Raw genomic sequence first — 21,828 nt, 5'->3', positions numbered from 1 at the left:
GCCTGGTGAAGCCCAGGAGAGAGAGGAAGAGGCCATTGGAGGCCAGCTCTGCCCTGTGGACGGCCCTCCCCGGAGTCTGGGTTGGACAAGGAGCGGTCCCACTCCCTGAGCTCAGACTGAGGGGCGTGGCCGGGCTCCAGCAGGGGTCTTGCCAGGGGTGCAGGTGGCCTTGAGCGCACAGCAGGGGTCCCAGAGCTCGGCTGCAGCCGCAGCCTAATGGCCTGTCCCCAGTGCTGAGTCAGGGTGCACAGGCCGCCGCAGCCGTGGCAGGGGAGGCCAGTCAGCAGGGCTCTACCTGAGCCACTGGGGGCATTTCTGCTCCCTGCGGCTGGCACAGTGTGCCCGGAGCCTGTCCCACTTTCCACCCTGCAGTGACCCACCCACAGGCCCCACCCCAACATACTGGGGCGTGCTTGGGCCCAGGGAGTTGGCCCTACCCGAGGCAGTGTCAGGGACCCCCGAGCTCGGGAGCTTGATCCCCTTGTGGCCTGAGCCCGGAAACCTCTACCCACGCTCCCCAGGTATCAGTCTGGGCCTGCAGACTGAGCAGGGGGGCCCTAGGGAGCAGCCTTCCCTCAGCTTGTCCTGGTGCGGGGGGTGGGGGACACGCAGCCCCTCCCTCTGCCTCCAGCTGGAGGCGTCGTGGCCATTAACCTGCTCTGCCCGCTTGCCCAAGGCTGCGCACCTGTCACTTCCACTGATGTTGGCACTTGTGTGCCAGGGGCACGTGGGCAGGACGGACAGTGGGTCCAGGGAAGGCAGGGGGACAGCGGTGTGGTGCCCGAGGCAGGCCTGTCTCCTCCCCTCAGCATCCATGCGCGGCCCTCACCAGGACTGGTGTTGGGGCCGGGCTACCTCTGCTTGCCCCGTGGGAAGAGGGACAGTGGCACAGCCCGTGAGCAGGATCTAAGAGCCCCGGGAGGGGTCAGCGCCAGGCAGACGGTGGCCGTGGCTCAGGGTCACCCTCTTGCTGATGACACAGCAGCCCCCCAAGCGTCCGAGAGCCCCACCACGGGCAGAGCCCGGGTCGTCCTTGGCACTTCCCTCCTGCACATTTGAGGTGGCCTCAGAGACTCATGGCGTGGTCCCCAGGGGCAAGGTCACACCTGGGGCCCTGAGAGCACTGGGGAGCCACAGCAGGTTCGCTGCAGGTCTGTGAGGGGAAGCAAAGCCACGCTGATGGGACTGGGTGACGCTGGTGGGGGATGCGAATAGGTTCAGGGACTTCACCACAGACCCGTGGGGGGTGGGGAGCGTACCCATGGGAGGCGTGCTCCAGGGAGGGCATTGTGGGGCTACCCAGCCCACCCAAGACATGGGGCAGAGTGGGCCCACGCTGAGGGAGAGGGTGTGCAGCTGGGAGGCTCCTGGCACTGGGACCCCAGAAGGTCTCTGGCCCCAAACCTGCGCACTGCAGCCCTCCTCCAACCAGCACCATCCTCTGGAAGCACCCCCGGCCCCTCCCCCTCACTCCACATGCGCTGGAGGTCCTGGAACCAGAGGCTCCTGGCTGCTCGCTGGAGGGGCTGCCGCGGGAGTGAGCTCCCCGTCGGGGGACGCATGCCAGTGGGGCAGAGGCCGTGTGGATCCGCAGGAGCAGCCGGCTGGGCGGGTGGGGGCGCAGCTCGGGCCGCGGAGCTCCGGAGCGCTGGCCGAGCAGTGCCCGGGGCCGACAGCAACCATATGTTGGAAGAGGAGCTGTGCGTGTCCCGCGCGGCCCCCGGGGCCCGGCCTTCCTGGGCCTGTCACAAGCGATTTTTCCTGCTTGAGTGGCAGGCCGGCCGGCAGGCGGGGCGGCAGGGGCTGCAGTCTCTGTGTGGCTTGGGGTCCGACCCCTATGGCTCTGCACGCTGGCCCTGGAGCTCAGGGCCGGCTTGGTGCAGGGCTGAGAGCGGGAGCCCCTGTCGGCCCGCCGGACGCCCGCCCCTCGCGGTCACCCCCGTCCAGGTCAAGGTCGGGGGCCACGGAGGAGCCGGCTGGCAGCGGCTGTTGTGGGCGGGCGCCCGGGGCGGGCAGGAGTCTGCGGAGCCCAGAGCCCAGAGCGCGGAGGAGGCGGGAGGCCGCGGCTAATTTGTACACTAAGTGCTTCTGACAGGGCTGCCTCACAAGTGAGAACACCCCGCCGCCCGCCTCAGGAAGGCCACCGCGGCCAACGGGTGGGCAGCCAAGCAGTCTGGGCGAGGGCCGGGAGGGGCCCCAGCCGGCGAGGACGGGGGACGTGGGGGGACGCGGCCCGGGACAGGCGCCTCCGCAGGCACGCATCAGGAGGCTGTGCCTCGCCCACCACCCGCACCAGCTTAGGTCCAGGTGCCACCAGGCCCCACCTCAGCTCCTGTAGCACCTCCCGGGGGCAGCTGCATCCCCAAGAAGGGTCTTAGCCCTGGGCCCCTGACCCCCAATTTCCTCAGCCCTCCCTGCCGGGGAAAGTGTCCAAGGGGAGCAGGCACAGGCTGGGGTCTCCAGGCCAGCCTGTCGGGAGGCAGGCAGCCACCGGGCCCGTCAGCTCTCACGTCCTGGGCATCTTGGGGCTGCAGCGATGTGGGCCCAGGCTCCCTGGGATGCCCTGGGGTGACGGAGCCCAGCCCCCCGAGGACAAGGTCCAGCGCAGCCGTGGATGGAGTGGGGGGTGGGGTGGGGGTGCGTCTCCAGGCGCTGAGCGGAGATGCGTTGTGGCAGCTCCCCGCTGCCCGAGGCCCGCCCGGAGCGAACACTGCTGGTGGCTTTAATTGCTTTCACATTCGATAGGCTGGCCTGAGACAGGCCTCTTACACCCAGCGTGGCCTCGGCACCCCAGCCCCCTTCTCGCTGGCAGACTGGCCCTCCTGGCCCCACATGAAGTCTGGGCTAGGACTGCGGGCTGCACACTGCCCAGCATGGCAGGGAGTGGGCACAGGGCGGCCGTCTCCCAGCCCCGCACACCCTCTGCTCCACCGCGACCAACAGATCCAGACAGGTGCCTGGAACGCAGCTGTCTCTCTAGGAAAAGCCCGGCACAGGCAGGGCCCTTCTGAGGCTTCATGGGTGCCAGTCTGTGAACCACTACAGGGTTGAACCTGAACCACTGCCCCACCTAGATGCCCCATCCTTCCTGGGGTGCAGGCAGCAGGTGGCAGGGTGCCCCTGAAGGCTCCCTGGGAGGCAGGCCTGGGTACCAACCCAGGCATCCCAGAGAGGCTGTCCCTAGGTGGGCACAGCTTTGTCCCGGAGAGGAGCCCAGGGGCCAGGGGCCCCTAGGAGAGACAGACGAGAACGAACTTACAAAACAAAACATCTTTATTTGGTCCGTCGGAGCCTGAGTCTGGAAACACCCATGGGGTCATCCTACGGGGATGGCGCTGACGTTGATAAAATAGTCTCTGCATCAGAAGAGCTGCCGTATGTACAAGGTTAAAAATACTCACAGCTCAGAGTAAGAGGAGGAGTACAAAGGGGGCGGGGGCGGGTCTAGTGCTTCTCCAGGTGTGAATCCCCCACTCAAGAGTAACAGGAGGAGTACAAAGGGGGCCAGGGGTCTAGTGCTTCTCCAGCTGTGAAACTGCCCCCCCCCAACCCCACAGCCCCATGGAAAGCGAGGGACCACGGGCAGGGCCGCTCGCTGCCAGAAGGCTGCCGGGCAGCAAGGCCAGGCACCCAGGAAGCGGCCTTAGTCGTCCCCAGGCAGACAGAGCTCAGGGCTGAGCAGACAGGGAGAATGCTGGCTCAGCGGGAGGGCTGTGGGGCTGGGGCCCACCCTGATTGCGCCTGGACACAGCCCAGGGGACTCAGGGACTCTGCTTCTCCTGCCGGTCAGGTGGTGCCAAGCACGGGGCTGGGCCCAGGCCCACCTGACCACCACCCCAGCCCCGGCCCAGGGCATGGCTTCGATCCTGGCTGGCGTGCCAGGAATTGCATAGTGTCCCTCCCCACCCTGGTTCAGCCCACAGTTGCCAGGCACCTGCCTTCTCGGACCCTGCTGGGGCTCTAGGGACCCCTGCTGGCCGCATGAGGGCTTGGGGGTGAGGTGGGATATGGGGGCAAACTGAGGGAAAGGGAGTGATCCCTACTCTCACCCTGGGATCTTGACCTCTGACCTCCCCGAATTGGAGTGGTCCCTGCTCTCATCCTTGGGCCCTGGCCTTGATCCTCTAAAATAGAGGTGGTCCCTACTTTCACCCTGGGGTTCTGGCCTGACCCAACAAAGGGCTGGTCCTTGCTCATCTCAGGGTCCTGACCTCTGATCACAAAATGAGAATGGTCCCTGCTCTCAACCTGGAATCCTGACCTCTGACCCCTACGACGAGGGTGGTCCCTGCTCTCATTCTGGGGTCTTGGCCTCTGACCTGCCCAGATTTGGTTTTGGAGCACATGGCTGCCTGACCAGAGCAGGAGACGCAGGCCCATGGAGAAGGGGCAGCCTCACCCTGATCCTGGAGATTGGAGCCAGACCTCAAGGTGGGCTGGTCAGAGAGGCTGGCACACAGCCCCCTAGAGCTGGAGGTGGGTTCGAGGTAATCTGCTGGGTGGCTGGGAGGCCCTGGGCAGGAGGGAGGGGTGGGGGGAGGGCCAGGGGAGCTGTGCCCATGGCTGGAGCTCCCTGGGTGGGGGTCCTGAGATTGTGGTTCAAGCGTCCTTTTGGGGTCTCCCTCATAAAGTGCATGTGGGGGCAGGCGGGTCGGGGCAGGGAGGTCACAGCGGCCGGGGGCCGTGCAGGCCAGCAACCTCGGGCGTGAGTGGGGGGCTGTGGCTGCCCTTGGAGGCCGTCCAGTCGCTGAGGAAGGCCTGTGCTGCCTTGCGGTGAGCCAGGCGGTGGGTGATGGAGAAGCCGGCGTTTCCTTCCAGCTGTGACAGGATCACCAGGACCTGCCTGGGGGAGGGGGAAGGTGAGGGCCTGCGGGGTCAGCGGGCCCCAGGGGGCAGGGCGGGGCGGAGCGCACCTGTGCAGGGGCGGCACGCTGTCCTGGGTGCGCAGGCTGCCGCGCGTGGACACCACGTTGAAGCTGTCGGAGCAATCGCACTGCACGTGCAGGTAAGACTTGGGGTGCCGGTTCTCCACAACCACGATAAGCCCCGCCCAGCCGTGCGTCAGGTAGTAGCAGGTCATGCCCTCGCGGCCCTGGGCGCAGGCAGTGCAGGAATGGGTGGGCGGGCCGTGGGCAGCCACCTCCTGCCGCACCCCCAGGGTCCACGCCCGCCCACCCACCTCATGCCGTTCGCCCCTGCTCTCTGTGAGCAGGATGATGGCGTCGGCCAGCGTGGTCGGCTGGGCCTCCACGGGCTCCACCATGACGAGCCTCGAGCTGTACACGGCCAGCACGTGGCCGGGCGCCTCCGGGGTGCTGCGCGGGGCCCCCGCTGAGGGGCTGGAGGCTGCAAGGAGCACCGAGTGAGGGAGTGGATAGCCCTCCTCCTGTATGCCACCCGGGCCGTGTGGGCGGAGCCGCGCTGATGGGCAGGGTGTGGGCGGAGCCTGGGCCCTTGTGGGCGGGTCCGTGCTGATAGGGACAGTGTGGGCGGAGCCTGGGGGCTGTAGGCAGACCTGGGCTGTGTGGGGCGGGGCCTGGGGCCGTGTGGCCACCTGGTCACCTACCCTGCAGAGCGGGTGGGCCTGGTACAGGGCCCCAGTGGTTAAAGGCACAGCACACCACAGCATACTCGCCCGGCTCCAGCATCACGTCACAGTTGACAAACTTTTTCACGGCGCGCTTGCTGTGGGCTAGCAGGCGGCCCAGGCTCAGGCGACCGCCGCTACCGAAGGAGGCCCGGAACACCAAGACACACATGTCCAGGAGGTGACTGTCCACTGAGTCCGCGCGCCTGGGCGAACGGAAAGGTCGCCAGTGGCCAGGCCCCACCCCTAGACCCGCGACACCCCGCCGTCCCGTCCCCAGTCCGCCTGGCCCACCTGCTGCCCTCCTGGAAGAGGGCAAACTCCAGGGAGGCACGCTCCAGCACCGTGAGGGCCGTCACGCCCACCGGCCCGCTGGCCGAGCTGGGGAAGCTGCCTTGCACTCGAGCCTCCTGCCAGTCTGAGTGCACCTTGCAGATATCCACTGAGTCAAAGTACCTGGGCAGCGAGAGGATAGCCAGCTGAGCGGCCTCCACCCAGCTGCCCGCATGGCATGCGACCCTGGGCAGGGTGACCGCAGCAGGCTCTCTCGGCTGCTGGCAGTTCTTGGAATCTGTGTTCAGAAACCCCAGTCCTGGCTGTTGTCTGTGGACACCGCCAGGGGCGCCAGGCCTTAAGGCTGACCCATGGGCAGAGTTCCAGCAGAAGCACCCCACGCCATGCAGTAAACAGGCCGAGCTCCTGGGAAAGACGCTGTATGCACCAAGGTGAGCGGTGGGAGGTACCTGACGAAGTCGCTGTACTCCATCCAGAAGACACCCTCGCTGCTGCCATGTGGCATGAGTTCACTCCGCAGGTGCCCCGGCCAGTGTGGCCACTCGTCTGACCAGCTGCCGTTCCAGGAGAAGCGGCCCCATGGGTTCCGTAGGCGCAAGAGCCTGTGAACAGACCATAGGGTTGGGGGCCACACCCATGGCCCCACCACACCCATGGCCATGCCCATCCTTACCTGGAGCCCTGGACATCCCGGACATCCAAGATGGAGTAGGCGTGGCGGGGACGCAGGCCTAGACTCTCATAGACAGCATCATCCACCTTCATGTTGCCCCCACCACAGGAGGCGCCCATGAGGAACCTGCGCAGTTAGAGCAGCCCGTAGACTGGGGCCCCTTGGTATTTGGGTGGGCTCTCTCTCTAGGGAACACCTGCTGTCCTGGCCTGCCTCGGGGAGGTGCAGCTCCAGGAGGGGGTCTCCCTGACTGTGGGAGACCCACGTGGGACGCTGGGGCTGAGGAAGTGATGGGCCAAGCTGAGGTGGGCAGGCCTGGGTCCCTTGGAGGTCTGACAAGGCTGGGGGCCCTGCCAGCTCAGAGATGCTGCTCCCCAAGGGGTGGAGCCGTGCCACTGCCCATCACAGCTGAGGGCAAGGGTCCTGGGCCCTCCCCAGACACTGGCCAGTGCACGCCAGAGTTCAGAAGCCCCCACTCCCCCAACCCATCCACCCTGGGGGCTGCTACTGCCAGGTGCCACCATGAAGTTCACTCCACGTGGACCCCGAAGGATGCTGACGGTCATCACAGGCCCAGGTCAGGACAGGGCCTTCTAGGTACAAGCCAACGGACAGCACCCTGCGTGCCCTCACCCCATCTGAGCAGGTGAGGTGGCCAGCACAGCATGGGGAGCTGGGCCTCCCAGCTGTTGTCAGCCCGTACCAGAAGTATCTTGTGAAACATGGGTGCAGATCAGGGTGCTGGCCTGACTACTCCTGCTGCTCCAGGCCCCCAGCATGGCTGTCCCTCTTACCCAGCCTCTTTAGAACTCAGCATTTTGGCCCAGATGAGATCAGTGTCCACTGGTTCCTCGCGGGGGTTCGTGGAGCTGACCTGCAAGGCCAGGCTCTCACAGGGGGCACCGGTGAGTGTGGCCAGGCCCTCTATGGCGCGCCCGGCCTGGAGCGCAAAGTAGGAGCCGTGCAGCTTGGCCAGCGCCTTCTCAATGAGGGCCACCCACAGTTGCTTGCGCTGAGCCTGCGGGGGGACTGGAGTCGTGAGGCCGCCACTTCTTCCCGCCTGCTGCCCGCCCGCCCACACCCCCACCCACCTGGGAGAAGAGCAGGAAGCCAGCCTCGTCGCAGGGCAGCATGTCGTCCACCAGCACCGTCGTCCATGTGCCGTCCTTGCACAGCCTCACCTGGTAGGCACCCTCTGCACACAGGCTGCGTGTGACCATCACCCGCTCAACCAGATCCGGCCGCTCAGCAAGCACTGCCAGCGCACTCAAGAACCTGCACAAGACCGGGGTTCAGGGGGAGCTCGGCCCGCCACCCCGGGTGGGAGCCCCACACTCACCAGCAGTTCCCCAGGAGACCCTGCAGGATGTCGGAAGGCCGGAGCGTGTGGAACACGGACCAGGAGGTGCCGTGGTCCCTGAAGACGGAGCAGTTGATCTCGTGCGGCCGCAACCACTGTCGCACACGCTGCTGGACACTGTCACCCGCGGGGAAGCCCACAGACGCGGGCCCGGGGGGGAAGCTGTCGTCCACAAAGTTCACACTGTTCTGCAGAGACCAAGGCCGTAACTCAGGGCGGCCCGAACCCCACCCCACCCCGAGTGTATCCAGCTGCCTGAGCCGGAGAGGAAGGGGGACAGAGAGCAGCCTTCAGCCTGCAGATGGCACGGCTGAGCTTCGTGAGGCCCATACCACCCTGTGCAGGCGTGGTGGACTGCAGTCAGCCAGGGCACAGCAGGCTGGTGACGGGCCAATGGGAGGAATGTGCGCCCCAGGGGACAGTGCGGGGCCCAGCCTGGAGGCTGCAGGTGTGGGTGTGGGGCGCCAGAGGCCTTAGGAAGAGAGGTGGGGGGGCGTGAGGGGGGCAGCGTGGCCGGGACAGCTCTGGACGGGCTGCCGGCAGCGACAGAGGGCAGCAGCCCAGGGAACAGATACCCCCAGGGCCCTGGGGGTGACACCCTGGGCTTAGCCTCCTGCAGTCCAAGGGCAGAGAGTACACAGGACACCTGTCTCAGCTGGGGCTCTGCAACCAGGGGCGGCATCCGGCCTGCCTGTCCCCACCTTCCCGTAAGGCCACTGCTGCCGGTGCTCACGCTGGGGGTGAGGGGTCAGCACCCTCACGGACACAGAAGGAGAAGGGCCTGAGGATCTCAGGTGACCGGTCACATGGGGGTCACCGGAGCTGAGGCTCGGGGGCAAAGGGACCGCCTCGGGGCCGCACCTCCCGGCAGAAGGCCACGATGTCCTCCCACAGGGCCTTGGCCTCGCCCTCGTCTGTCTGCCGCCGCTTCTCCACGAGCACGCTCTCCCTGCGCCGCAGCGGCGCCACGCCCCGGCGCTGGGCCGCCAGGAGCTGGGGGGTGTGGCAGGTGGCACAGTGCTTGGCCCGAGGCGCGTTGAGCAGGGTGCAGGCAGGGCAGGCCCACTGGCCCGGGCGCTCAGATGGCGCCACAGGGAGGGGGCGGCCGGCCTTGTGGGCTGGGCAGGGCCCGGGCCTGTCTGCACTGCAGTCGGGGCAGCGGGCGGGGGTGTCGCCGTGCTCCTGGAAGCCATGAAGCTTGGAGCAGCCGCACACCGTGCACCGGGGGGTCGCCGTGGGGTTCCTGAGCGTGCACCTGGCGCACGACCAGGTGGTGAAGTCAGGGCTGGAGGGGCTAGCCGGCGTGTAACGCACGCTGTCGCCACCCAGGTCAATGATGTCGCTGCCCGGCGTGGTGCTGCCGGTCTCGCAGTGCGCAGGGCTGGCGGGCCCCGGGAGGCGCAGCGTAGGGCCCCCCTCGGCCGCCTCCTCCTCCAGGAAGCTCAGTCGCTTGCCTGACAGCAGCTCCGCCAGGCGGGCGGCCCCAGCTGCGGGCCGCCCCAGGCCCTGGGGGGGCCCCTTGGAGCCGGCAGAGGGCGAGGGCTGGGCGGCCTCAGGCACCAGTGGCTGCAGCTGGGGGGGCACCTCGCGGCGGCTGCGAGGCACAGGGTTGTTCTGGAGGGTGGGCGAGAACGGGTTGAAGGGTGGCCCCCGGGGGGGCTCCTGGTCCACGGCAGAAGGAGGGTTGGCCTCGGCACCTTCCCCAGGCTGGGCAGGGGCCGGCACACCAGGGAAGCCTGCAGGAGCCACAACTTCCGGGACCACAAGTGCCTCGGGAGGGATCCTGGGCAGCGAGAGTTTCCGGGGCCCCCCGCAGGCTGAGCAGGAGCTGGCCACGGGCGTGTTGTGCAGCGTGCAGCGCTGGCAGGCCCAGCCACTCCCAGGCGTAGCCGCGCCCCCCTCCTGCCCCTCCGCTTCTGCCGGCCGCCCACCCACTGGCTCCACGGCCACCGGCCCTGCTGTCCGCAGGGGCCCCGCCTCGTCCCGGCAGCTGCCCGGGGATTCTGGGGGCGCCCCGTTGATGATGGGCAGCGGAGGGGCCCCCGGGCCGGGCTCAGGGGCAAAGCCGCACACCTCGCAGGCCCCCCTGCCCAGAAGGTTGCGGAATGTGCAGCGGGCACACGGCCACTTCTGCTCCTCCACGCTGAGTCGCAGGATCTGGTCCAGGTCGGGCTTCTGCCGTGGGGCCTCGCAGATGGAGCACTGGCGCTGGCCAGCCGGGTTCAGGAAGGTGCAGCGTGCGCAGGCCCACTCCCCGACCGCGGCCATGGGCCCGGGCGAGTGCGTGTGGCTGCAAGGGAAGGCCATGGTCAGGGGTTTCTGACAAGGGCATCAAGAGTGTTCAGGGGGGAATGATGGTCTTTTCAACCAACGCACTAGGAAAATTGGATCTAAATGCTAAAGAAGGAGTCAGACCCGTACCTCACGCCATATTCAAAACTTAACTCAAAATGGATCAATGACATAAGCGTGGGAATGAAAACTATGAAACTCTTAGAAGCAGAAAATGTAGGTAAATATTCATGACCGTGCAGGCAAACGAAAGAGAAAACAAAAGAACATCAAACCTAACATCTTCCATGAATCAAAGGACACCATAAAGAAAGTGAAAAGATATCCTACAGGAGATAACGTTTGCAAACCGTGTCTGACAAGGGTCTAGCAGCCAGAACGTATGAAACGTTCTTACGACCACACGACAAAAACCTGGCTTTAAAAATGGGCAGAGGATTTGAGGCGACTTTCCCCAGAGATCCGGAGAAGCCCGTAGAAAGCTGCTCAGTGGGTCAGTCAGGGAAATGCAAAGCGCACCAGCCCACCCGGCAGGACGGCTGCCAGGACCTGGAGCTGGAGAGACCCGGTCTCCCACGTCGCTGGGGGAGCGCGGAATAGCACAGCTGCTGCAGGAAACCGTTAGATGGCTCCCCAGAAGCTACGGAAGGACCACAGTTAGGACCCAGCAATTCCACCCCAGGTACGTGCTCTTCACCAGCACACATCCACACGTGCTCAGCAGATTTGCCCACAGCAGCCAACTGGTGGAATCAAGCCAAGTGTCCATCAATGAGTAAATGGACAAACAAGACATGGAACACCATTCAGCAGCCAGGAGTGAAGCGCGGACACACGCCAGCACTGGGTCCCGACACATGGCATGATTCACCCACGGGAAGGTTCAGGATGGGCAAGCTCAGAGGCAGGAGCCGGCAGCTCCCGCGGGCTGAGCAGGGTCTCACCCTCACCCGCCGCTCGAGGCCAGCCCACGTGGGGGGCGTCCACGCTCTCCTGCTGACGGTAGCTGATTTGCTCGGCAGAAACATCAACTGCTCTTTTACAAGGAGGCGTGGAGCTCGCGCTTCTTATGCTACATTTACGCAAACACTCCAGGAAGAAAGAAAACTTCCCTCTTCAAGACACAAACAGAAACCCTCCCCCAAGCAGCATGATGGTTCCTGGGCCCAGCGCAGGCTGATGCCGCCTCCCTGGGTACGTGGCTGAGCCTCGGGGCTGTCCACAGCTGCCGCAGCGCCCGAGTGCTGGACGCACCCTAGCCAGGTCAGCTTGGGCTTCTGCGTCTCCGAAGCCTAAGAAGCCCCCCTGCTGCTCCCCAGCGAGAAGGCCCGCGTGGCCACACAGACAAGCCACACACACGCTGGAGCCCAGGCCCAGGCTTGGATGGCCGCCCTGCACCCCGTGTGCTCCCGTGGCCTGGGGGACGCTTGGGGGAAGACTTGGGGGAAGACCTGGGCCAGCCCTTGGCTCCAGGCCCCCAGTGGTCCAGGTGTGCTGAGCACACACAGGAGGGCAGGAAGCCTAACCCTACACCCCTCACAGCCCAACGGCTGGCTGGGCCCAGGCCCGGATGAGCACGAGGCCACACTGGGATCCTCGGCTGGCGTCCCGGGAGGGCGGGAGGCGGTGTGGGCTGCCTCCCTCAGGGACCTGTTCGACCCACGCCTCAATCTCGGTGTCACGGGGTGGGCGGGGATGAAGCGGCTCAAGGGGCAGCGGCGGGGTGTCCAGAGGAACCTGGGCCTTCACCACCCCAGCCCCAAAGCCAGGGTCACCTCCCAGCACCTTGATGCACCAGAGCCTCCACACAGACGCTCCCAAGCACCAGGCGCCCACCCTCAGGACACAGCAAAAGCTGCAGGTGGGGTGGACAGCACACACCTGCTCAGCCTCGGCTCTCTGGGCTGCAGCCTCGGCCCCAGGTCAGAGGCAGGCGGCGGCGGGTGCTCCCGGGACACAGGGGCTGCAGCACCTGGGAGACGGCCTTCGGCTCCCCAGAAAGCTAAGTGGAGAAAGTTGGGTCCCCACTCAAGGACCCCGCTGGTCAGGCCAGCAGACCTGAGGCCGCGCTGCCCGGCAGGATGCCCACCTGACCCTGACCCCCAGCTGGTCCCAAGGGGCACACGGGCACCTCCCTCCAAGGTCACCCTCAGCCAACTTTGCACCATCCCCTCGGCCTGTGTCCCCAGGGCAGGCCTGCAGCTCTCAGGGGCCGACGCCCACACCAACCCCAGGTCCTCTGGGCGTTGCAACTCCTGGTCCACCTGGCAGTGGGACCAAGCCCAGACCTGCAGGCTCCTCAGTGGAGGAGGCGCTGTGTGGCAGGTCCCCACGGGGCCCCTCAGGGCAGGGACAGCTTGGCCGGGCCACCCACACGCGTGTCCACGTGTCCAGCAAAGGTGTGGGGAGCACTGGCCTGCCTCTGCCGCACCAGCCCCCTGCCTGCCCCTCTCGTGTCTAGTCGGGTGCCTGTGGATTCCTCAAGGTCACTGGCGGCTCTTCCTCCTGACTCACTCCAGGCGGCACAGCTAACTGCTGGCGGCACTGGGCGGAAGAATAAGAGGGTGCGGGCCGGACCAGTGACATCTCTGCCACCCGCCTCGGGGCCTGTACCCCTCCCTGAGGCCTAGCAATTCCCCCCTGCCCAGGGACTTGCCCTGAGAACGTAAATACATGGAAATGAAACGACACGTGTGCGTGGAGAGGGCGCGAGGAGACGCTCTGGCCCCGGAGAGACGCCAGTCAGAGCAGCTTGGCAACCACCCTGCATGCAGGCAGGACGGCGCAGGGAGGGTGTGGAGAAACCAGAACCCTCCCTGCATGGCTGGGGGCCTGGGAAATGGCGCAACCACTGTGGAGAGCAGCCTGGCAGCTCCTCAGACAGTTAAACGTAAACTTACAGTAAACATCAGCAACCTCATTCTGTGTAGCTACACAAGGGAGGTGACAACACACGTCTGTACAAACTCCTCTCCACGCACGTCCACAGTGGCACAGCTGCAAGTCCGAGTGCCCATCAGTAACCAGCAGGCCTACTTCACACGGCAGAGCATCGCTCAGCCATAAAGGGGCGAAGTCCTGACACTCGCTACCACGTGGGTGGCCCGAGAACACGACGCTCAGTGAGCAGAGGCCACACGCCGTGTGATTCCCACTGTGTGAGCTGAGCCCCTGACGGCAGGTGAGTGCCATCCAAAGCCAGCACCGATGGCACAGGGAACTGAAGCCCTCTGCTCCCCAGCCATCCCTCTGGACCATGGGCCTCCACGACTATTCACTGGGGTCGCGCGGTGACCCCCAGAAGCCTGCAAAGACCCAGGTCCTGCTCCATGCACGGGCCGGCCGCCTAGATGGTGAGCCCAGGACACGCTCATGGCCCACACACACCAGGTACTGTCCTGCACAAGTGAGCTGTGTCTAATGAAGTGCCCGCTGAGGGCCACCGGCGGAGGGTGGTATCTGCAGCCCCTGAGGCAGGCTGGGGCCCCGAGGAGGCCAAGTGCCACCTCTGGCTCAAGGGCGGTGGACTCTGAGTGTCTGCTGTGCCCCTTACCCTCCAGCCAGGCTGCAGGACGCGGAGAAGCTGGGGTATCCGTGTGTGGGCAGCATGGCTGGGCTGCCCACCCCTCACCTCAGCACCCGGAGGTGGAGATCGCCGGGGGAGCCTGGGCCGAGTCCAGCCGCAGCTGCAGCTGCAGCTGGAGAACGTGGGCGCGTAGAGGGAGGCTTGTCAGCGGGACCCACAGCCCCCTGCCCCCTGCAGGCAGCCACGTCACAGGGCAACACACGTGCGGGCCATGGCAGGGCCGCAGATTCCACAGGAAGCAAGCAGCATTCTCGGTGCGTGCCATGCCCCCAGCCCCACCCAGCAAGCAGCTCCAGCAGCCGCTGCAGTGCCAGCGGACAAGCAAGCCCCTGGCCCAAGGCGGTGGCGGTCCTGGCCCCACCGTCTGCGGTTCTGAGACCCTCAGCCCAGCTCCGGGGGCGGGGATCCTGGGTGTGCTCTGCCCAATGAGCAGCCCGAGTCGCCCGAGTCTCTGGGGTGAAAAGAGTCGCCAGAGGGCCCTAAGGGACAGGGCCCGCTTGTCTGGGAGGCCCCCGGGGGCCACCCCTGCTCCACCTGCTTACCTTCGGGCCCGGGGCCGCGGGGGCGGGTGCTGCCGGGTGCCCAGGCTGTCGCCCCACGCGGGCCCACTGGGGCCGCTCCTACCCCAGCCAGCCGCTGCCAGGGGCCCCGGGCAGGGCGGTCCCCGGGGGAAGCCGTGGTCCGACTCTGTCTCTGCGGCCAGCGAGGAGGCGGAGCTCCCCATGGCCCCCGCAGCGGCCACACTGAACGCCGGGCCTGGTCACAGGGCACCGGCGGTGGCGGGCGAGGCAGAGCATGGAGGAGGGCGGCCTCGAGAGCCGTGCTGGTCCGAGGAGCACAACAGAAATGACAGAGACAGAGAGAGAAGAGACACGTGACTACGGCGCCCGGAGGGTCCCAGCGCATGCGCAGCTTCCGGGGCAGCAGGGGCGCCTGCAGCAGGGCCACCACCAGGGTCCCTCCTGCCCCGTGGCGCCCCCAGCATGGCCCTCTCAGTGCCCCCAGGGTGAGGCGGCTGTGCCACAGTTGCTGGCTTTCAGAATGGGTCTCACCCTGGAAGAAATGATCAAGGAGATATTTAACCAGAGAAAATAAGCTGGAAGAGGAGTGCCCAGTAGGGCTGGTGAGCCCTGGGCACTATCCACAGTCACCCCCACGGCCCTTATGGAGGACAGCCTCCCCTGACCCGGCGACGGTGAGCAGGAAGGGACCCAGGAGGCTGCCTGCTCTCGGGAGGCCCAGGTACACCTGTCCTGAGGTGGGAGGTGGCGGGGCGGGAGTGGGAGGGGCGTCTCCTTTCAGATGAGGTGAGTCCCAGTCAGGCCAGGGAAGACGCCTGGGCTGCCTCTGGGCCGCCGTGGCTGTCCACTTCCCTTTCTGGTCTGCCTTAGCCCAGGTCCAGCACCCACGGCCCCCTCCCAGCAGGCGCCTGGGGCCCAGCAGGGCAGCGACTCTGCAGGGGGAGGGCCTGGGCCCTGTCCTCAGTGCTGCAGTCAGGCCAGCGAGCCGGGTAGCAACACGCCTGCCAGACCTATTCCTCCAAGGGACCGAGACCAGGGCTGGACAGGCTGCCGAAGGCCCGGGGCCCCTGAGAGTCACCCACCACTCAGGCTTCCCCTCAGCTCGACCAGAGCCAACTGGGGGTGAGGAGGGTCCCCACTGGCTGCAGAGCCAACGCCCCCCACATTCACCGACAGGACAGCCACTTGGTGGGAGCGCCCTGCGAGCCGCAGGGGTCACTTCTCACTCCCAACAACCATGTGGAAAGGACAGGCACAGGGGATCGGAGTCATGTCGCCCGACATGCCTGACACGCCGCCGGGCCCGCCTGATGTCAGGGTGAGGCCCGTGTGAGGCCGGGACCACCCGCCTCCAGCCGCAGCCCTTCCCCTCCTACTGCGGATGCTCACCCCGACGGGGACGAGTCACACTCAGGCAGCGGCCGTGTCTGGAGTCCTGCACCCTGGGCTGTGAGGGGGCACTCACGGTGCCCACACCGTGGGCAGTCAGGTCCACGCCGAGCTGGTCCTTCAGGACACTTGCCCCTCCATGGCAACCAGGCCAGCCCCCAGCCTCCTGCCCCCACCCCACGCGGGCACCTTCCCGCGGAGAGATTCCGAGCGTCTCCAACACTCCCTTTCCGCAGCCAAACCCTGAGCGGGCGAGGCCTCGAGCTGAAGCTAAGCCACAAAGGTGCCCACGGAGCAGGAGCACCCACGCCTGAGTCCAGGGCTGACCAGGAACTCAGCCCACGCCCACCGAGAGCACAGAGGACGGCTGGGGGCAGCCCACTCGCAGCCAGAGCCCAGGGGAGCGAGGACAGGGCCTGGTCTCCGTGCCGCCTCGGTCTCGCGGCGGAAGGCAGAGTCCTGCAGCAGGGAGACAGGTTGGCACCCCTGGCAGATGGACTCTGGGTCCTGGTGATAAGCCTGCGGGCTGGGCTACTCCAGGGCCAAAGTCCAGACCCGTCCAGTGGGGAGGGCCAAGTGCCTGGAAGACCCACCCCCGAGCCTCGCCTCCAAGGCCGAGCCCAGGCTCCAGGGCCAGCCCGTCTGGCGGCAGGGCCTCACACTGAGCAGTCTGGGGCCTGACTCGGCTGCTCCTCACTGCCTGGTCCAAGGCCACCACTGTCTAGGCCGGCCAGGGCCACAGGGGACAAGGCCTCCACAGCCTGGCTCTGCCCATGGCTGCAGCCACCAGGGAAGGGTGCGTGGGGCGAGGATCAGGGCTCTTGGCAAGCAGTCAGCGAGACTCCCCGGGGCCCAGGTCCTGGTACCACTTGCCCGCAGGCCACACGCCTCCTGTCCTTCCCAGGTGCACTGTGAGGCCCAGACACCCCCACCGGCCAGGCCAGGACCTTGAGAAGAGGGCTATTGAGATTCTGCTGAGAGTCACCATCAATGTCACCTAAAAGCCAGCTGCAGGAACAAAACAGAAACCAGCATTCCACTATCCGGCCCGGGAGGAAACAGTCCGGCCGCAGACCCTGCCTGCACATGCTTCAGGCAGCCACTGTCTCCACACCTCGGCCCCACTGTGTCCAGCCGCAGTCCAGATCCTGGGCCCCCCACCCAGTACGGGTCACGTGGCCAGCAGGGCTCCGCTTCCAGGCCCCTGCTTTCCGGGACAGAGGGGTGGAGACAGTCCCCCAGAGTGACACCCACAGGTGAGAGGTGGCTCGCCAGCAGGGAGACTGGAGGATGGGATGCAGCGTGTTCTCTGTCTCTAGTCGTACCCACTCAGACAAGCGTCAAGAAAAAGGAAACTTCTGCCAGGGAGCCAGGGATGCCACCACGACTTCGCTTTCCAGTTCACAAGCTCAGAGCCGCTTGGTGACGGGCACATGCCTCTGGCACTTCCACATTTTTGTTGGCCAAGTGGCCGCAGAGCAGCGCAGCCTGGGTGGCTGGTGACCGCAGGCCTCACGGGGACAGAGTTGCTTCAGAGACATAAAGGTACTGGAGCCTCCGGCTCACGCCGAGGAGGCAGACGGGCCGTGGGGAGCGTCTCTGCAGCCGCCTCTTCAGGAGCGGTGGGTTGGGGGGGGGTCCCTGGCAGGGCAGCCGTGGAGGGGCCGGCGGCAGGCGCTGCCTCCGCTCCAGGCTTGGCCCAACAGCCGAGGAAGCGAAGCCATGGGCGCTTCCTTGGGACACGGACACCGCGGCTCTCTTCAGTAGCAGCTATTGGACTGCTTTCCCTCTGATCTTGCAGTGCTGTCCAGCCCTGGCCCACAGTCCGGCCACCAGGGAGGGGGAAGCAGACAGCAGGAGCAGGGCCACTGCTGGAGGGAGATGGTGCCGCCAGGACAGGCAGGGAGGCCGGAGCCCCGGACAAGTCCTCACTGGAGGGACAATGTATCCTGGGGGCGTCAGGAGGTCCCCGCTGCTCCCCCGTGGCCCCCAGCTCCCTGCACCGTCCTGGCAGCACCAGCACAGCCATCCGCAGGGTGACCCAGGGTGACAGGTGTGCCTGGGCAGGTGTCCAAGTCCAAACTCCACCCATACCCTCCTTCGTCTCACCCAGGAAGGTGGAGACGGGCTGGCCGGTCCTCTTCCCCAGGAGGCTGCAGGTGCCGTTCTGGCCCCACGCCCCCAGAGGCCCCTCCGAGTTCAGAGCCAGGTCACCAGGGCGGCCTGCAGCTGACTCAGGATGCTCGCTGACCACCTGCCTTGGTGCGGCTGGGGCAGTGCTGGGCACGGGGAGCCGGGAACACCAAAGGGGCGCCACAGGCCTGCTGGGCACTCTTGGTGGGGGGTGACCCTGCCTGGGAACCTGGCAAAAGAGGTTAGACAAGAGAGACACCACCATGTCCCTGCTTTAGGACGCTCCTGCGGGTGCCAGGTGGGAGGGCAGGAGTCAGTGCAGGCAAAAGAGCAGCTGATCCTGGGGCAGGGAGCATCCAGGCCGAGTCTGAGCTTGGGCTCTTACACACCCAGCCCCGCAGGCTCTTCAGCAACCTGCTCAGGCCCACGAAGACATCCATGGTTTTAGAGAACCTCTAGAGTACAGAATCCTTCGTCCCTAATAAAAGACAAACATTGGGGGCGGTGGAAGCAGGGGCTGGAAGGACTGGATGTGCAGCCCACCCATCCCTCTCCACAGCCTGGCTGCCCTCAGCCTGGGCCTCTTGTCTGTAAAGCGGGGCTCAACAAGATGCTGTCTGACACAGGGGTCCAGAGAGTCTAATGAAACTCCAGAGAGTTTCAGCAAAGTGACCCCGTCCAGAAGGGTTTGAGGACCCAGCCACTTCCTGCTCTCAGAGCACCTGGTCTGGGGCAGGGGTCCTTAGAGCAGAGACACTAGGTAAGACCGGCTCCCTCTCTAAAGCCTAGCAATCACTGAGTTTAAGCCTGGCTTTCAGGAGGTCACGAGGACACCAGTCTGACTGCTCACGGGAAGCAGCTCTAGAGAGCTTCAGACGCAGAAGAAAAGAGAAGCGCTCCTCCCGGGAGCAGAACAACCCAAGAGGAAGTGAGAGGTGCCTGACACCAAGGCCAGGCCATGCCCACCAGCAGAGCTGCAGAGCAGGGGCTCCCAGGCTCCCCTCCCATCTGGGGCCCTCCTCCAGGCACCTGGGCCACGGAAATACTACCCTTCTCCCCTCCGCTGAGAAAGGCACTCAGAAGTGGAAGGATCAACTTACCCCATCTCCCTTTGAGCCCAGCTCTGGGGACCGGGGGGGGGGGGGTCCTCCCACAGGGGCTTAGACTGCGCCCAGACGCAGGCAGAGGGAGGGGGCCCCGCAGGAGGGGCTCTCAGGAGAGCACAGAACAACCAAGCACCCAGCTGAGTCCCAGCTCTCCCACAGTTCGGCAGGGCTTGCAGTCACAAGACCCCGAACTCCCAGGCTGGGCCTTACTGGGGTCCTGTTGTCTGCAGTCTGGTCACAAACTCCTGCGTGTTAAGGGGGCCCGAGAGTCAGCCCTGTCAGGGCCATTTGATCACACAAGGCTGCCCTGGCCAGGATCAGAAGGGCCCCACTCCTGTGGGTAGCCCGGTGGGCCGGCAGCCCAGCAGACACTCTGGGGGGCCACCATGGGTAACTTTTCGGTTCGCTCCAGCGCCAACAGGAAAAGAACAGTAGGAGGAAGTGAGGTTGGTGGCCAGTGGGCAGACAGGACGCGCCTGCTCCCCCACTCCACCGGGCCGGGCCGGACACTTCCCCTAACGCCGCCGCGGCCGGGACACTGACCGGAGATAAGGGCGCTCAAGGGCAGGAGGGGCTGAGGCCGCCTCCCGCGTCTGCAGACCCTGGGCTGGTCTCCCGCTGCCCGGCGCCCGAGGTCCTGGCGGCTCCCCTCTCCAGCAGCGTCCCCAGCCCGGCCAGGACCGGCCAGTGCCCAGGAGGCGCCGCCCGTTGGCCACGGCTTCCCGGGGGTCCAGGCCGCGCCCCCGGCCTGGCTCGGGTGACGGGACTCACCTCCGCAAACCCGCGGCGCCTCCTCAGTCCCCGAGGCCCGGCTCGCTCGCCCGCGCCGGCCGGCCCACAACTTGTTCTCGGAGGGCGGCCGGGCCCTCCGCCGTCGGCGCGCGGCCCCGACAGCTTCTCGCTCTGAGTGGCGGAGCCGGCGAGCGCACCGACCCAGCCCGGCCCGCGCCGCGCCCTGCGCCGCCTCCGTAGCGTAGCGCCCGGCCGGGGCCCCGTGGCTACGGCGCGCCCGGGGCGCACGCGGCGCTGTGAGTCGCGCGCCCGAACTACGGCTCCCACAAGGCAATGCAGTGCGTGGGGCAGGCCGGGAGGCGGAGTCCAGGACGGCGCGCGGGGCAGACCGGGAGGCGGAGTCCAGGGTGGCGCGCGAGGCAGGCCGGGAGGCTGACTCCGGGGCGGCGGCCTATAGCCGCCTCGACTTGGCGCCCTCCGACGTCCCCGGCAGTCCCGCCCGCGGGCGCCGAGGGAGGTAGCCGAGCCCGCTGCCGGGCGGCGAGCTGTGCTGGAGGAGGTGCCGATGAGGGAACGAGGACTACAAGCCCCAGAATGCCCGGGCCGTAGGAAGGGGCGGGACCTTCAGCGGCCCGGCACGACGCTTCCGGTTTCCGTGCGGGGGAGGTGCCAGGCTGCGGCCGCGGATACGGTTGTGGCCCCTGAGGACCGCGGGGCCCGTAGACGCGCCAGCTCCCTCCCGGGTCCCTCCAAACTTTTCTATTTCCTCAGGACTAGCAAAGGCTTTACGGTCCGACGCTTCAGTTTCGCTGGACCGACAAGAGCGGCGCCACTCGTGGGGTGACCTGGGCGCATGGCGTGTCCGAGACCCGGGTTCTTCTAGGCTATCGGGGGCACCAGCACCCCCGGGCCGCCGGAGGACCGAGGGAGCCACAGCGCACAGCTCGACCCCTGGCAGGGAGGAAGCCAGTGTGATGCCTAGGGCCTCCGAGCAGAATCGGCCCCTTAGGCGCGTTCTGTCCCTGCCTGTCGGACAGCAGGAGGTCACTCTGACAACCCAGCAGCCGCGGAACTGGGTGGTAGACCCTGCCCCTGGCCCCCTGCCTTCCGTCGCCTAGGGCTTCTGGAAACAGCAGTACCGCCTGAAAGAGCTTTGGTGTCAGCGGTTTACCTGGCGCCCGCGAAGCACGGGGAGGCCGCAGTGAGGCGAGGGGACGCTGAGGGCGGAACTCCGGGACCCTGGTTTCCGGGGAGCGTGTGGAGCCGGAGAAGGCACGACCCACGCGGGAAGACGGGACGGAGGCCCCTGGCTAGGACAGATTTAAGGAGAGTGGACGTGGTCCAGTAGTGCCTCCACAGGGAGAGGATTTCTGCACGGGGAGCTGGGTGATGTTTGCTCCAGCGTCCGGTCAGTAGGACCTTCAGGGACAGCGCTCAGAGCTCCTGGAAAACCTCCATCTCTCCAGATGCTGCAGCCAGGACAACTACGTCTTCACCCTGGGTGCTCGGGCTTCAGACACAGCCTCCAAGACAGCCCCTTCCTGAGTGCCCGCGGGGACTCAGCCCGCCCCTAGCTTCCTCACCTGCAGGAAGGTGGCAGTGACAGGCCTCTGACCAAGGCCTGGTGGCTGCAGAATCACTTGAGGACAGAGTCAAGGGCTGACTCCTAGTGGTGGCTCAGTGACCACAACTCCCTTTCCCTCCCTGTGCATTACCTGGGGTGACTGGGTCAGAGCTGATGTCCACAGCCCTGTAGCCTCCTAACAAGAAAAACAGCTGAAGTTGAGGCAGGTTCCTACCAGCTCACTCTAGTCCTGGTTGGGGGCCGGGTGGGGAGAGAACAGGCACATCCCAGCCCTGCTCGGTGAGGGGCACGGCCTGCAGTAGTGGGGAGGAAGGGACAGGTCATGGTGAGCCGTGCTAAAGAGGGCCATCAACCTGTGAGCATCTCAGATGTACCAAGGTGCGCAGATGCAAGTTTTAAGGAACCGCAAAGCAGAGGGTGACTTTCAGGAGATAGCCGCCTGGAGGGGAGGGGAGACCCTGGGGGCAGGTCTCCCCCGTGCTCTTCTCGGCTTTGGGACACAGCAGTGGGGACACCCAGATGCTCGTGAGGAGTAGAGGGTCTGCGGGGACGCGGGCACAGGGACCCTGT

At 66.3% G+C, this 21,828-nt stretch overlaps 1 protein-coding gene across 4 annotated transcripts; it reads right to left on the bottom strand.

The window, feature by feature from the left end:
- Positions 1–3,255: 3,255 nt before the first annotated feature.
- CAPN15 (calpain 15) lies at positions 3,256–19,953 on the bottom strand. 4 transcript variants are annotated; one of them, XM_065923920.1, is made up of 13 exons: positions 19,713–19,953; positions 14,335–14,615; positions 8,776–10,204; positions 7,894–8,102; positions 7,646–7,829; positions 7,349–7,572; positions 6,555–6,680; positions 6,331–6,483; positions 5,882–6,043; positions 5,567–5,793; positions 5,180–5,346; positions 4,914–5,092; positions 3,256–4,843 (listed from the first exon to the last, which is right to left on the bottom strand). In XM_065923920.1, exons 2-13 carry the CDS (start codon positions 14,514–14,516, stop codon positions 4,666–4,668), a joined length of 3,420 nt encoding a protein of 1,139 aa, XP_065779992.1. In that variant the 5' UTR covers positions 14,517–14,615; positions 19,713–19,953; the 3' UTR covers positions 3,256–4,665. The 4 variants fall into 4 exon arrangements, with proteins under 4 accessions (XP_065779992.1, XP_065779994.1, XP_065779991.1 ...); XM_065923922.1 differs by lacking the exon at positions 14,335–14,615; XM_065923919.1 differs by lacking the exons at positions 14,335–14,615; positions 19,713–19,953 and adding an exon at positions 12,088–14,060.
- Between the last annotated feature and the right edge of the window lie 1,875 nt (positions 19,954–21,828).

Source organism: Muntiacus reevesi, chromosome 2, assembly GCF_963930625.1.
Source record: "Muntiacus reevesi chromosome 2, mMunRee1.1, whole genome shotgun sequence".
NCBI lineage: Eukaryota > Metazoa > Chordata > Mammalia > Artiodactyla > Cervidae > Muntiacus > Muntiacus reevesi.
This window is presented reverse-complemented; position numbering and strand designations above follow the sequence as displayed.

Coding starts and splice junctions, on each gene's coding strand:
- CAPN15 (XM_065923919.1), bottom strand. CDS start 12,374: ATGGTGCAAAGTTGGCTGAGGGTGACCTTGGAGGGAGGTGCCCGTGTG. Junction 6,484..6,554: donor CGGGATGTCCAGGGCTCCAG/GTAAGGATGGGC, acceptor GTCTGTTCACAG/GCTCTTGCGCCTACGGAACC. Junction 5,794..5,881: donor CTCTTCCAGGAGGGCAGCAG/GTGGGCCAGGCG, acceptor CCGTTCGCCCAG/GCGCGCGGACTCAGTGGACA.